This window comes from Mandrillus leucophaeus, unplaced genomic scaffold (assembly GCF_000951045.1).
Source record: "Mandrillus leucophaeus isolate KB7577 unplaced genomic scaffold, Mleu.le_1.0 Scaffold523, whole genome shotgun sequence".
In the NCBI taxonomy this organism is placed as follows: Eukaryota; Metazoa; Chordata; class Mammalia; order Primates; family Cercopithecidae; genus Mandrillus; species Mandrillus leucophaeus.
Window position 1 is genome coordinate 1,638,328 of NW_012105620.1, and position 13,420 is coordinate 1,651,747.

A 13,420-nucleotide genomic window follows, 5' to 3' on the forward strand; every position below is an offset into this window, starting at 1 on the left:
AATGACGAGTTGATGGGTGCAGCACACCAACATGGCACAAGTATACATATGTAACAAACCTGCACGTTATGCACATGTACCCTACAACTTAAAGTATAATAATAATAAATAAATTTAAAAAAAAAAAAAAAGAAAAAAAAAGAAAATAATAGCTAAATCATTAGGAGAGAAAGGTGTTAGTTTTAGTTAGTTTTAATTTCATGTCATATCTTTCCTATTAAGAATTCAGCGATTTCTGGGCGTTTAATAATTGACATCCTTCCAACATCATAACACCTGAAAACAGCATGTGGAGATGGAAAGCGAGTAAGGAAAGGATTACATGGAGGAGGGGAGTTATTTAAAGGAAAGAGAACTGGCAAGAGTGACAACATCTCAAAGCATAGTTGATAATAGGCAGTCAAGGGAGTTCCTACTCAAAAGAGACATAGGAAACAAGGTTTTAAAATCAACTAGACTCATCTCGCCATGGGGGCTTTTGTGAACTGTTGTCTAATGTCTCCTGTAGCTCTGTCACACTGTGACCCAGCCTTGTCAGTCACTGTTTGTCTGTCACGTCCCATTCCTCCTTCCAGCTGAGATTGCCTAGACCTAGACAGAGGATGTCCAATCTTTTGGCTTCCCTGGGCCATATTGGAAGAAGGAGAATTGTCTTGTGCTACACATAAAATACACTAACACTAACAATAGCTGATGACTTTAAAAATATATCGCAAAAAAATCTCATAATAGTTTTAAAAAGTTTACAAATTTGTGTTGGGCCACATCCAAAGCCTTCCTAGGCCACACGCAGATTGGACAAGCTTGGCCTAGATCCTCCAGGCTTTCTTGCCCAGATGTGGTCACTGTGTCTGTATTGTTCATCTAACTGTAGCCCTTCTATCTCAGAACCGTCCAGGAAGGTAGGCAATGAGCTATACAAATTAGACTCAGTTCCTCGAGAATTTGTACTAAAGTCCAGAAAAATGATTGGACATCAGATAACTATATGTGATTAAAATAAAGAACAGATGTGTATGGTAATAGGGAGACAGAAAAGAGAGAGAGAGAGTGAGAAATAGAGACAGCCAGCCAGCCAGACCTGTGAGTCCTACAGTTGCCAGGTATCATTGGATCATGATGAATTTTTATAGGCAGCACCAGATTATGTGTTTCTTTATAATAAACCCTAATTATGGCTTAATTGAGTCATTGAAACCCAAAGCAATAAACTGTGCTCTTAACATTCCACCCAATGTAGAAAGAACAAACAGAGTTCGAGCTGGAAACTTTTCCCCCAAATCAAAGTTGGGGCTCTTGGTTCTGTCCTTTTCCACGTCTGTTAAAACACATGAATTGAAATTGTTGTTGGTAGTTAATCCCTTTTTTTCTTTTCTAAGAGTACATCATTAAAGCAATCCCTCTCAACAAGTTTGTGGAAGACAGGAAATTTGGAAAGAGCATTCTGGTTTCTGAAGTTATCAGTGTTCGTTTTCTAAATAAGAAAATAATGTCCATGTTATGGTGCTCAAGATAAATGTACATTTGATTTTAAAAAGAGGTGATAGAGAGTGGTCCATGCCATGTTTAAAAGTTATTCATCCATTCCACAAACATGGATCAGCCCCTACAGAGGGCCAGGAATTTTCCCAGGACTCTTGTTTGAGGAAACACAAAAATAAATGGCATTGTGTTTGCTTTCGAGGAATTTGTAGGGAATTGAGAAGTCAGTAAGGGCAACCAAGACACTGCACTAGAGGGCGCTGTAGAGACAACAGGGAATTAGTAGTCAGCTTATTTGGAAATAGCAGCAGCCTTCAAAGGTTCCCCAGAGAATGTGATTTCTGAGTCAAGTCCTGGAAAATGAGTCCACAGATAGACACTGGGAATAGGGTGGCCAGGGAGTGGCACAGTGCATTCTGGGATACAGGAACTGAAACCAGCGCTGCAGACTCCTCAGTAGAGGACTGCAATGTGAATAGCATGGACTGAAATGGAAGAGGAGAGACAGACAATTGAGATGGTAGAGAACCTCATGGGCAATTGAGATGGTAGAGAACCTCATGGGCAATTGAGATGGTAGAGAACCTCATGGGCCATGCTAAGGAAACTAGGTTTTATCTTGTAGGCAATGGAACACTATTAAACATTTAAAACTTGTTTTAGGGAGTTTATTCCAGCAACAGTTTTGAGGATGGTGAAAGAGTGGAAGCATGAACCTCAGGGGAGACCATGGCACTACCCTAGGGCAGAGAACAGCTGCCCTCCTGTAGGGAATCTTGATAGTTAGATAATTATGCATGGATGTGTCATACTCTGATGACTTTAACACTTTTACAGGTGTGGTCTGGCTGGTGGCAGTCATCGTGGGATCACCCATGTGGCACGTGCAACAACTTGAGGTAGACTCCAGCTGGGATGGATAATCATGTTGTTGAACTATTTTCTCACCCCTCTTAATTGTAATTATTTTCCTTCCTGCATGAGCAATACAGCAAATTTGTATGACCTCAGCTATTTCACTGGAGGTCTTTCAAGTGGAATAAAATGATTTTTTAAGGTTCATTTTCTCTGTTTTACCTAGCTCTTCCTGATATATTGTTAGGACTCTAATGCTTAAAATACAATTTTCGAAAAATACACAGGTCAGTTTCTACATTTTCCTGCAAGCTGAGCATGCTTTTCCCAGTGTCCTCAAATGTTTTGTTACATTTTAAGAGTTGAATGATTGCTCTAAGTTTTTCTTTTATTTTTAAGTCACGTAAAAAAAATTGTAATAAATTATTTACTTAGTTGACTCTCATAAGTCTTTTCTTACCTGCCTCCTCTTCATTGACACATTGAAATTCTAACTGGAAACATGTCAGGAGATCATCTTATTCAGCCTCTCTCCTTTCCCCACACCTTTGTCAGACAGGCCCAGCCACGCATGGGGATTCACAGGAAGGAGAGCGCTGAGTTGGTTTCAGACAGCCCAGCCTGTCTGTTAGGGTGAACTTTAACATGTCTTGCATAGGTGATCTACCCAGGCAGCAGTTTTCAAAGACACTAGGGGGTTGCTCACATATACCCTAAGATAAGTTTTAAATGGTTTATCCCTTTGTACCTTTTAAAATAGAGATAGGCAAATGTGAAACTTTACGGTCCATGTCATGTCATCCTCAAGGATAACAAATGAGCCTAAGATAAGAGAACATTCAAAAAGTAGCCTGATTTTTTTTTTCATGTAACTAATTTATTGAATGAGCTGGACTCCACAGATGAGAGCAGAAAATAATTTTATTTGTTCCCTTGCTAGCTGTAAAAATGCATCTGAGGACTTTTTTAGTCCTCTTGGTGAAATATGGATGAAAAAATCTTGAGCAACTCTTCCAGTCAGATAATAAAATTTCTCTGGTCACTTTCACTCACAAGAATAGTGTGAGTTTTGTTATTAAACTGTCCTGTCCAGGAATAGAATTACATAAATCCATACTCTTATTTAATCAATTTGCAATTTTTCCCTTCCCTCAGTGTGAATAGTTTTCAGGCCTAGAAATGTGAAGGAGTTATGGTCAGCTGCTTCTGTTTCCTCTCCTTGTGTTTCTTTTTCTCTCCCCTGCCCCACTTCTCTCCCCGCGCCCCCCACACCATTGGCTGCCTCTCTCTTGTCAGAAGCTGATGAGGAAAATGGGGAGAGGAAAGGGGGAGATGTCACCGGAATCGGTGCCCTCTAGGTGTGATGGTATTGCCTGTGACTGACTACTTGCTTCAGGACTTCTCAAAGATAACCACACTGAGACCTCGGCCAGCTGGCAAGGGATCATGCCAGCTCTTGTCTGTGGACGCTGCCCTTATCTCCAGCGGGAAGCCCAGACTGGTGGAGCCCTTTCATAATGACTCAGTTCTAAATCGTGTGGTCCATTTCTAGCCCATAGAAAACAAACAGGTGTATCCATTTTTAAATAAAATAAAAGCATTTTATTTTTTTAATATAGAAAAATTATTTTTATATGTTTAAAAATACTCTAAATATTTTTTAAATATATAATTAATTGTGTTTGTAGAAAATGCGCGTCATGTCATTGGCAAAGCCAGTCCTCACTGTCAAACAGATCAGTCCAGTCAAAGTTACTCCCTGTCAGGAAAACATCTGATTAACCAAACATATTAATATGCATCCCATGGCCACCGTCTCACTCCTAAATTCTTTTAGGACAAGCAAAGACTTCCTGAGGGCATATGCTCAGATGGTTTTATGGAAAATTTCAGGTCTTTCTTCACTCTTCAATTTCAGATTTTCTATTCCCAAACATATACTTCTCAAAAATTCTACTGCCTAATATTGTCCTGAGCTTGCAGGGACGCTGAACTTATGACAGGGATGATACAAATCTCCCTGCCTTCAGCATTTCTCACTGCCACTCTCTGCTTCAGTTGTACTGGGCTGTCTCTCTCATGAGTGATGTATTTGTCAGTTTTCAGGTGATAGAAGCAATGAGATGGTTAAGGTTGTCATTGCTCCTGCCTCCTTACTGTATGAAAAATGTGAATTCACAACTTCTCAACACCTGTCAAATACCTTTTTTTCTCTGCCAGGCTTTACCCTGAATAGAAATATATTTAAGAGAGAGAGTAGCACAAAGCCCTGTCATGCGTTTGTAATGCCTTGATCAGTGTGGCTTCCCTGACATCAGTCATTGAATTATCTCTTGTTTTGGTGCCCCGTGGTGAGATTCAGTTTGGGTGAGAGATGTGACTTTGGTAAGTTGGGGGAAGGGTGCTTATGATGGAGGAAATGGGAATGTAGACCCAGCGTGACACTTCAAACTTGGGGACGATATTAGGCAGTGGAATTTTAGAGAAGTGTATGTTTAGAAATAGAAGATCTGAAATTTTCCATAAAACCATCTGAGCATGCCCTCAGGAAGTCTTTGCTGAAGTCCATAGTCAGGACTTTGCCGAAGTTAGGAAGTCCGTAGTCCCTAGGGCTATGTGAACCTGATCCAAGACGCCCAGTCCAGCATGCTCTTAGATGTGTCAGTCCATGCCCCTGGGTCATTGGCCTTTGCCGGCTTTGCTTCCATAGAGTCAGAATGAATTTCATTTTAACATCTTATTTCCAGAGAGTTTGAATCTTGAGATTATTTTTCAGTGAGTGTTATTCCTAGTTGCATTTGTAAGTAACACCTAGGTCAGAACTTGAATTTTCTTACCTTTGATGAGTAACCAAAAAGTTGCTTTCCCCCATTCAATTCACGTTGAAGACTGGTGATAAAATTTGCTGGGAATGTAGGCAGAAATATATCTGAGACCCACGTATTCAGCTCCACAGTGACTAAAATGACAATAGTTTTGATAAATCTGTCATTTCTATTCCTATTACCCAAAAAAGTAACTTTTGAATATGCTTTAAATATTTAGTTTGTTCTTAAACTAGCACTTAAAGCACTCTCTATTATTTATAAATGTTATTAATAATAGTTTTGAGCTTATGAGTCTACCAGAAATAGTATGAATAAACCAGCAGGTACAATCTGAATATTTGTATATTTGCAATAGTTTGAATTCCAATTTCTCATTCATCTCAGAATAAAAGCTGCCAGTTGCCTCTTTAATATCTTTCCAAGCAATCTGATCATTATAATATATGAAGTAGCAGTAACAAATTACGGCTCTCAGTACCTTTCAACTGAAAGATGTCTCATGCCTTTCAAAAATCTATCTCAACAATTGAAGAAGCAAAATAATTTAATATTAAGCTACCTAGCATGTATTTTATATTGCAAATATTGTAAAATATTTTACGATATATACTTTGGCAAATGTAGTGCTGTTTCAGTCAACTGAAGACTTGTGGCTAGTGGAAATAGAAGTTGACAAAGATAATAAATGAAAGTAAACAGGCCATGGACCTGAATTCCATTTAGAATATAAAAGATGGTAGAAAACTCTTAAGACGTTAAGCAGTGAAGTGGAAAAACTATGCTTCACAACAAAAGAACAATGAAAAATGTATCTCATTTGAAATACATGCTGGGGTCAAATTTGAAAGAACTTAAAAAATGTGTTGCAATAATACTTGGCTGATTTCTGTTCTTTTAATGCTGACTACTGGTTCTTTTAATGAATTTTTCTTATTATAAAGATCAAATATGACTTCCTATATGAAAAGGAACACATCTGCTGCTTAGAAGAGTGGACCAGCCCTGTGCACCGGAAGATCTATACCACCTTCATCCTTGTCATCCTCTTACTCCTGCCTCTTATGGTGATGCTTATTCTGTACAGTAAAATTGGTTATGAACTTTGGATAAAGAAAAGAGTTGGGGATGGTTCAGTGCTGCAAACTATTCATGGAAAAGAAATGTCCAAAATAGCCAGGTCTGTTTAATGAAATATTCGCCTCTTTAAAATATCTTTAATTAATTGTGCTGGAAGGGATGGTTGCCAGGGCTCTCAGAACCGCTAGGTAATTTAGTCTAAGCAACCTTTGTAATTCAAATTTAAGGCATGGACTGACTTTAAACTCTTGAAGTTTTACATGGGGTGGAAAGAAACAACAAGATTACCAGCTCGCAAATCAACTGGGAAGTTACAGCTATAGGTAGAAACTGACTTGGAATTTAGAACATATATGATGTGGTAGGAAGACAGTGGGCTGGTGTCAGAACCCTGTGGTCCTATGGGTACTCTCTCTATCACTCACCAGCCACAAGATAGACATCAGTCTCACTCCCAAGGCTCTGCTTCCCTCATATGTACAAGGAGCATAATAACATCCATCCTTACTTAATCCCACCCAAAGATGATGCTAAAAGACAAAAGATTGATCTGTATGAAAATCCTTTGGAAACCGAAGCATGCTATTTATTTTAAATTATTATTATTTATTTACTTTTACCTAAGGGCTTTGCTTTCTGAATTTATTCATTAATAGAAATTTTAAAACACGGCTTACTGCTGTGATACTTGTAGTCCATATCATTTTTTAATAATCTACACTGAATGACTATCAGAAACAAAGCAAAAAAGCCTTAAATGGAGGAGTCTGGTGATTTGGTGGGATTTTATCATCTCTCCAAGTGTGCTCTAGTGCTCAGTTTGAATTAAAAAGCCCTTCTCAATGTACGGGGCCCCTAGACTGTTCAGCACCTTGGGACCTATCGTTAAGTTGGTTCCTCCCACTTCCTTGAAAGAAAAAGCTACCGTGTTGAAATAAGAGATAATGGATCAGGCACAGTGGCTCATGCCCGTAATCCCAGCAATTTGGGGGGACCAAGGTGGGTGGATCACTTGAGGTCAGGAGTTCGAGACCAGCCTGGCCAACATGGTGAAACTCAGTCTCTACTAAAAATACAAAAATTAGCTGGACGTGGTGGTGAGTGCCTGTAATCCCAGCTACTTGGGAGGCTGAGGCAGGAGAATTGCTTGAACCTGATAGACAGAGGTTGCAGTGAGCCGAGATCACACCACTGCACTCTAGTCTGGGTGACGGAGCAAGACTCCATCTCAAAAAATAATAATAATAATCATAATAAAAGATAATGAGTATGAGTTTTTATAAACTTAAAGCACCATGCATATGTGTAGAGCTCTTGAAGATGTAAGTCCTCTTTACAGAAGTCATGGAGAAAATTAGTTTGAAGCCCTGGTTAATCATATTGTTAAGATACATCAGGCCGGGTGTGGTGGCTCACACCTGGAATCCCAGCACTTTAGGAGGCTGAGGTTGGAGGACTGCTTGAGCCCAGGAGTTTGAGACTAGCCTGGGCCACAAAGTGAGACCCTGTCTCTACAAAAAATTTAAAAGTTAGCTGGGTGTAGTGGCATGCACCTGTGGTCCCAGCTACATGGAAGGCTGAGGTGGGAGGATCACTTGAGCCCAGGTTGAGGTTTCAGTGAGCCATGATTGCACCACTCCTCTACAGCCTGGGCAAAAGGGTAAGAACCTGTCTCAAAAAAAAAAAAAAAAAAAAAAAAAAACAAGATATATCATATAGATATTCATTTTAATTGTATCCCTGGAACTTCCCAAATTTCATTTTTTTTTTTTTTTTGGTAGAGGTGAGTTTTTGCCATGTTGCCTAGGCTGGTGTTGATCTCCTGGACTCACATAATTCACCTGTCTTGTCCACCCAAAGGGCTGGGATTACAAGCATGAGTTACTGCACCTGGCCCATATTTTATAAATATTGATATTTTACTGCCACAGGCATGGATGCTCTTTAATATAAAGTGAGTGAAAGCTTTATATTGAAGTAACAGAAGTTGGACTTCCTAAATTCACATCCAAGATACAGTCTTTACTAGTCATCCAACTTCACAAATTAATTAACCTTCTGTGTGTCTCGATTTCTGCATCTATCAAATGACTTATTGAGAAAATTAATAACATCATCCATTTCATGCATCTGGCAGAGTGCCAGATCCGTAATGAGCAGACATTCAAAGAACACTTATGATGTGGAAAATATTAAGATGAGGGTAATATCAACAGGAAAAGAGGATAATCAGCTCACAAATAACCTATCATAAACTTAATTTAAAAATTATATTTCAGTGAACTAGGCTCAGACTTTAATAGCTTTACAGTGAAGCTGGCACATTTGCCAAGGAGAAGTTAACTAATACAATGTTTGCTTGTGGGTTTAGGAAGAAGAAACGAGCTGTCATTATGATGGTGACAGTGGTGGCTCTCTTTGCTGTGTGCTGGGCACCATTCCATGTTGTCCATATGATGATTGAATACAGTGAGTGCTTGTCATTCTCATTTGATAGACATTCTCGTTCATTTCCTGTGAGAATAGACATTGAATCTTTGAAATGTGCCGCTGTTCACTTGGATAATCAAATACCTAACATTTCATGTTTCTTTCATGTCTTCAAGATCACAAGGTCATTATGTGGTAGGTCATTATGTATGACTATGACTAAATCTTTAATAATTACAGAAGACAAAAGCTTTGAGATTCCTCTCCCATGTTACTCCTTCTGTTCTCCCTAGGCTATTTAAACGTTGAGAAAGGAGTGACATCCTATGAGCATTTCCCATTTAGAACCCGACTTGAATAGTTAGACCTGCAGTATATTCTCTCTGATAACCCAGGACTTATCATGGTTCTCAGTATGATTTTGTTTCTGTAAGACAAGTGAACATTTGAAGGGTTACTGCTACTTCCAGTTTACATGAAGCTTGGAGTTATCAAGCTGCATTGCTATAAGCCCCCTACTATTTGCTGGACACCAGGCTATGCTTGTAAGCCTAGATTCTCTAAGTGAAGACTCATCACAAAGGTTATTTTTATTCAGATATCAGATGCCTCTCCCAAAACGATCTTGAGAATTTTTCACACCTTTAGATACTTGTACAAGTGTAAGTCTTTGACAGACGACAAACAAAAGTTTTATTTTATGCTCCTTAAAATAAATATACATTCTAAAATATTACTTTATTTCAGGTAATTTTGAAAAGGAATATGATGATGTCACAATCAAGATGATTTTTGCTATCGTGCAAATTATTGGATTTTCCAACTCCATCTGTAATCCCATTGTCTATGCATTTATGAATGAAAACTTCAAAAAAAATGTTTTGTCTGCAGTTTGTTATTGCATAGTAAACAAAACCTTCTCTCCAGCACAAAGGCATGGAAATTCAGGAATTACCATGATGCAGAAGAAAGCAAAGTTTTCCCTCAGAGAGAATCCAGTGGAGGAAACCAAAGGAGAAACGTTCAGTGATGGCAACATTGAAGTCAAATTGTGTGAGCAGACAAAGGAGATAAAAAAGCTCAAACCACATCTTGCTCTCTTTAGGTCTGAACTGGCTGAGAATTCTACTTTAGACAGTGGGCATTAATTACAACAATATCTTCATAATTAATGCCCTTCAGATTGTAGCCCAAAGAGAAAATTATTTTGAGCAAAGGTCAAATACTTTTTTTATTCTTAAGATGATGACAAGAAGAAAACAAATCACGTTTCCATTAAAAAATGACACGAGGTTGGTCCAAGTGCAGTGATGTTTACAACCAATTGATCACAACCACTCAACAGATTTCTGTGTTCCTTCTCACTTCCACTGCTTCACTTGACTAGCCTTAAAAAAGTGACATGGAAGGCCAGGTGTGGTGTCTCACGCTTGTAATCCCAGCACTTTGGGAGACCGAGGCTGATGGATCACAAGGTCAGGAGATCAAAACCATCCTGGCTAACACGGTGAAACCTCGTCTCTACTAAAAATACAAAAAATTAGCCGGGCGTGGTGGCGGGCGCCTGTATTCCCAGCTACTCGGGAGGCTGAGGTGGGAGAACGGAGTGAACCTGGAAGGCGGGGCTTGCAGTGAGCCGAGATTGCGCCACTGCGCTCCAACCTGGGCAAAAGAGCGAGACTCCCAATCTCAAAAAATTTTTTTTGAAAAATTTGTGAACCATACTTTTAATATTATTTCAGTAGATTTTTAAAAATCTTGTACAGAAATCAGTGTTCTTAGCTAACAGTTTTTCTCCCACGCAGTTTTTCTCCCATCGTAATGTGACTATGTATTGCTAGACTGAATAAGAAAATCACTTAAAATAATGTCTTCTTCCTTGAAAATTAAGTTAATAGTTCAATGCTGTAATGTGATTTTTATTGCACTGTTGAAATTAGGTAATACAGTCTCTTGCACATGAGGTCTGTGCCACAATCATAAAATTAAAGCAGAGGGAGAAGCAGCCAAGTGACGGATGAATGAGACTTAGAGGAAGATGCCTGTACTGGAGCTTTGTATGGTTCTGCCAGTTACCTTGCTGCCTTGCTGTATGACTGGCAAGTCACATCGCCTTTTTAAGCCTTCATGTTTTCCTCTGTAAACTGGAGATGATACCCGCTCCACTTCACGGAGTTGCTGCCAGAACAAAATGAGACACGAGCAGACAAGCCCTTTGTACTCTAAACAGCCTCAAGCTCTGATGCATAAGCTCCCTATGTCTCACATCTCCCCTTTATGTTCTCTTTTCCTTTCTGAGACTCTCCCCGACCCCTGCCCAACTTTCCACTCATGCCTGTGTTGTAACTGGTTTCTCTAATCAAAAGAAGAAAGTTTGGGGAGCCTCATTTCTGTGATATATTTAGACAAAACTATCTCATATGGTTATCTTTTTAAGCCCCTTATTTTCACTGATGGGATTTCTTATATAAAAGGAATTTTCTGTGTAGTTAGTAGATGAGGGTGTGAATCAACTCCAAGCCCATGAAATTGTACTGTGCCCAAGGCTGACCCTCAAGAACTGGGTCAAGAAGAACAATAGAGTCCCCCACCCATATTCCTTACCCCAACCTCCCTTAAGTGCAATCCTTGTCTCTTCAATCTTCTCTCTGGTTCCCAAATGTCATGGATACAGAGGCCAACATCACAGCACCCTGTCATTTTGCTTTCAACAGCTAAGATTCCCAAAGTCCAGCATCAACCTCACAGCCAAAGTGTTTATTCCATTTCCAGTTTTCCAGCACTTATTCTCCCAGCTAGGTAATAGGAAGAGAAGCTTAAGAGCTTATAGGACATTTTACAGGTAAAAGCTTTAAGATTTGGTAACAAAGGAACTAACTGTTGGGATCTTCAAGATACAGACATTTAATTTTATATGTGTCAGTGAAGCATGCATGAAAACGACAAAGATGAAACAATGTACAGTATTATGAAAAATTGTCAATATGACACTGCAAAATTCACAAAGAGAAAAGAGAGAGACTGATTATTTAGTTTCTACTGAAGTGGACTATGGGTTATTTATATAAACTGCCTGTCATATCTAGTTACCCTATGGCAAAACAATGATTATCATTAAACATTAAACCATTAAAAATGAATTGGATTCACTGATTTTGGTTATCCTTACTCAGTTGGTAAGTATTCATATAATTCTTTCTACATTTGGTGTATACATGGTCTAAATATGACTTAATGAAAAACAGATAAATCTGCACTGTTATTGACCATGTAATTATTAAGGTTAGAAGTTTCTTGTAATTCCTAAATATTTAGATATAAGGTAATAACATAAATATTTACTGTAAAATTTCCAGATATCTTATGAAAGCCTTTTTAAAAAAAAAAAAAATTTGCTCACATTGCATTAGAGCTGTTTTAGAAACAGTAGCAGTAATAGCACACCTTTTTTGTCGTTTAAACATATAATCCCTTTGCTCTGTTATGAAGCTTCAAAAGGTAAATGTGGTCCCATCTGTTCCTGAAAATGTCCTACTATTAGCCAAAGAAGCTGAGAGTCTCATCTGGACGTTGAGTCCAGACACTGATATAACACAGCCTGTGAGTCCATAGAGAGTTCACCCTGGATTTGCAAAACGAACCTGACTACTGCCTTTTGTTCTCTTTTCTCTGACTTCACAGTCCCTTGAGTCTTTATTCCCTTTGTCTTCTACTCAGCCATCTGCCTTTTTCGCCTTTTGTCTCTGCCACAGACTGCCTGTCACTCATTTTATCCATCTGGTTTTCCTTTACCTGGTGCTTGGAGTGAAAATTGAAAAGGTTTTGTTGGATCCAGGAGGTAGGGTTGGGAGTGGTACGGAAAACTAGCTTTTCATCTATTAGCATTTAGGTAAAACATTTGTGAAAGCAGTAAAAAATACGTTTCACTGCTCAGATCTCTAAGCCTTTTATTTCATTATGGATCACTGTGCGAAAAAGAGATCAGTATCTTTTCTCCACTCTATAAATAGATATGACCTTCTGAGGAATATTCATAGTTCTTGTCCCTTTTGATTATACTATGAAGGATATGTCCTTTTTTTTGCCATAGTTTGGTATGGTTCAGAACACCAGTGTTATACATACTAGTTTGATTAAAGATTAATTACTAGTTCCAAGATCATTTTAAAAAGAGAAACCCAGTTTCAGGCCCTATGCTATGTTACTTGAAGGCTTACAATAAATCAAAATAACAAGAAAATGTGTCATTGGCTTAAGGATAGATACTTAGCTAAATGCAAAATAATAAAGATACCAGAAGAAAAGGCACAAATATGTAATCAACTTGTTTTGGCTGAGGTAGCAGCATAATTCAATGGGGGGAATGACAACCTTAAAACAAAAGGTTCTGGAACAATTGGATATTCAAGGACCAAAAATAGGACTTTGATTCTTATACTACATACAAAAATTAACTCATAATGCACCGTATACTTAAACAAAAGAGCTAAATCTGCAAAACCTCTAGAATAAAATAGAAGAAAATCCTGGTACCCTAAATTAGGCAAAGATTTCATAAGGCACTAAAAGCAGGAAGCATAAAAGGAAATTGATAAAATTAACTTTGTCAAAATGAATAGCTTCTGCTATTTGAAAGGTAATGCTATAAAAATGAAAAGACAAGCCACAGATTATAAGAAAATATGTGCAAAACACATCTGGTAAAGACCACATATCCATTATTTATAAAGAATTCTCACAACTCAGTA

The 13,420-nt window shown here is 38.4% G+C and overlaps 1 protein-coding gene across 1 annotated transcript in view; it reads left to right on the forward strand.

The window, feature by feature from the left end:
- Positions 1 to 10,554, forward strand: part of QRFPR (pyroglutamylated RFamide peptide receptor) — a 56,497-nt gene extending 45,943 nt beyond the window's left edge. The window contains exons 3-6 of the mRNA XM_011996776.1: positions 2,320 to 2,381; positions 6,107 to 6,342; positions 8,614 to 8,711; positions 9,420 to 10,554. Coding sequence (XP_011852166.1) covers positions 2,320 to 2,381; positions 6,107 to 6,342; positions 8,614 to 8,711; positions 9,420 to 9,820 — 797 coding nt within the window. The 3' untranslated portion in view covers positions 9,821 to 10,554. The remainder of the gene's footprint in view (positions 1 to 2,319; positions 2,382 to 6,106; positions 6,343 to 8,613; positions 8,712 to 9,419) is intronic.
- Positions 10,555 to 13,420: the final 2,866 nt, after the last annotated feature.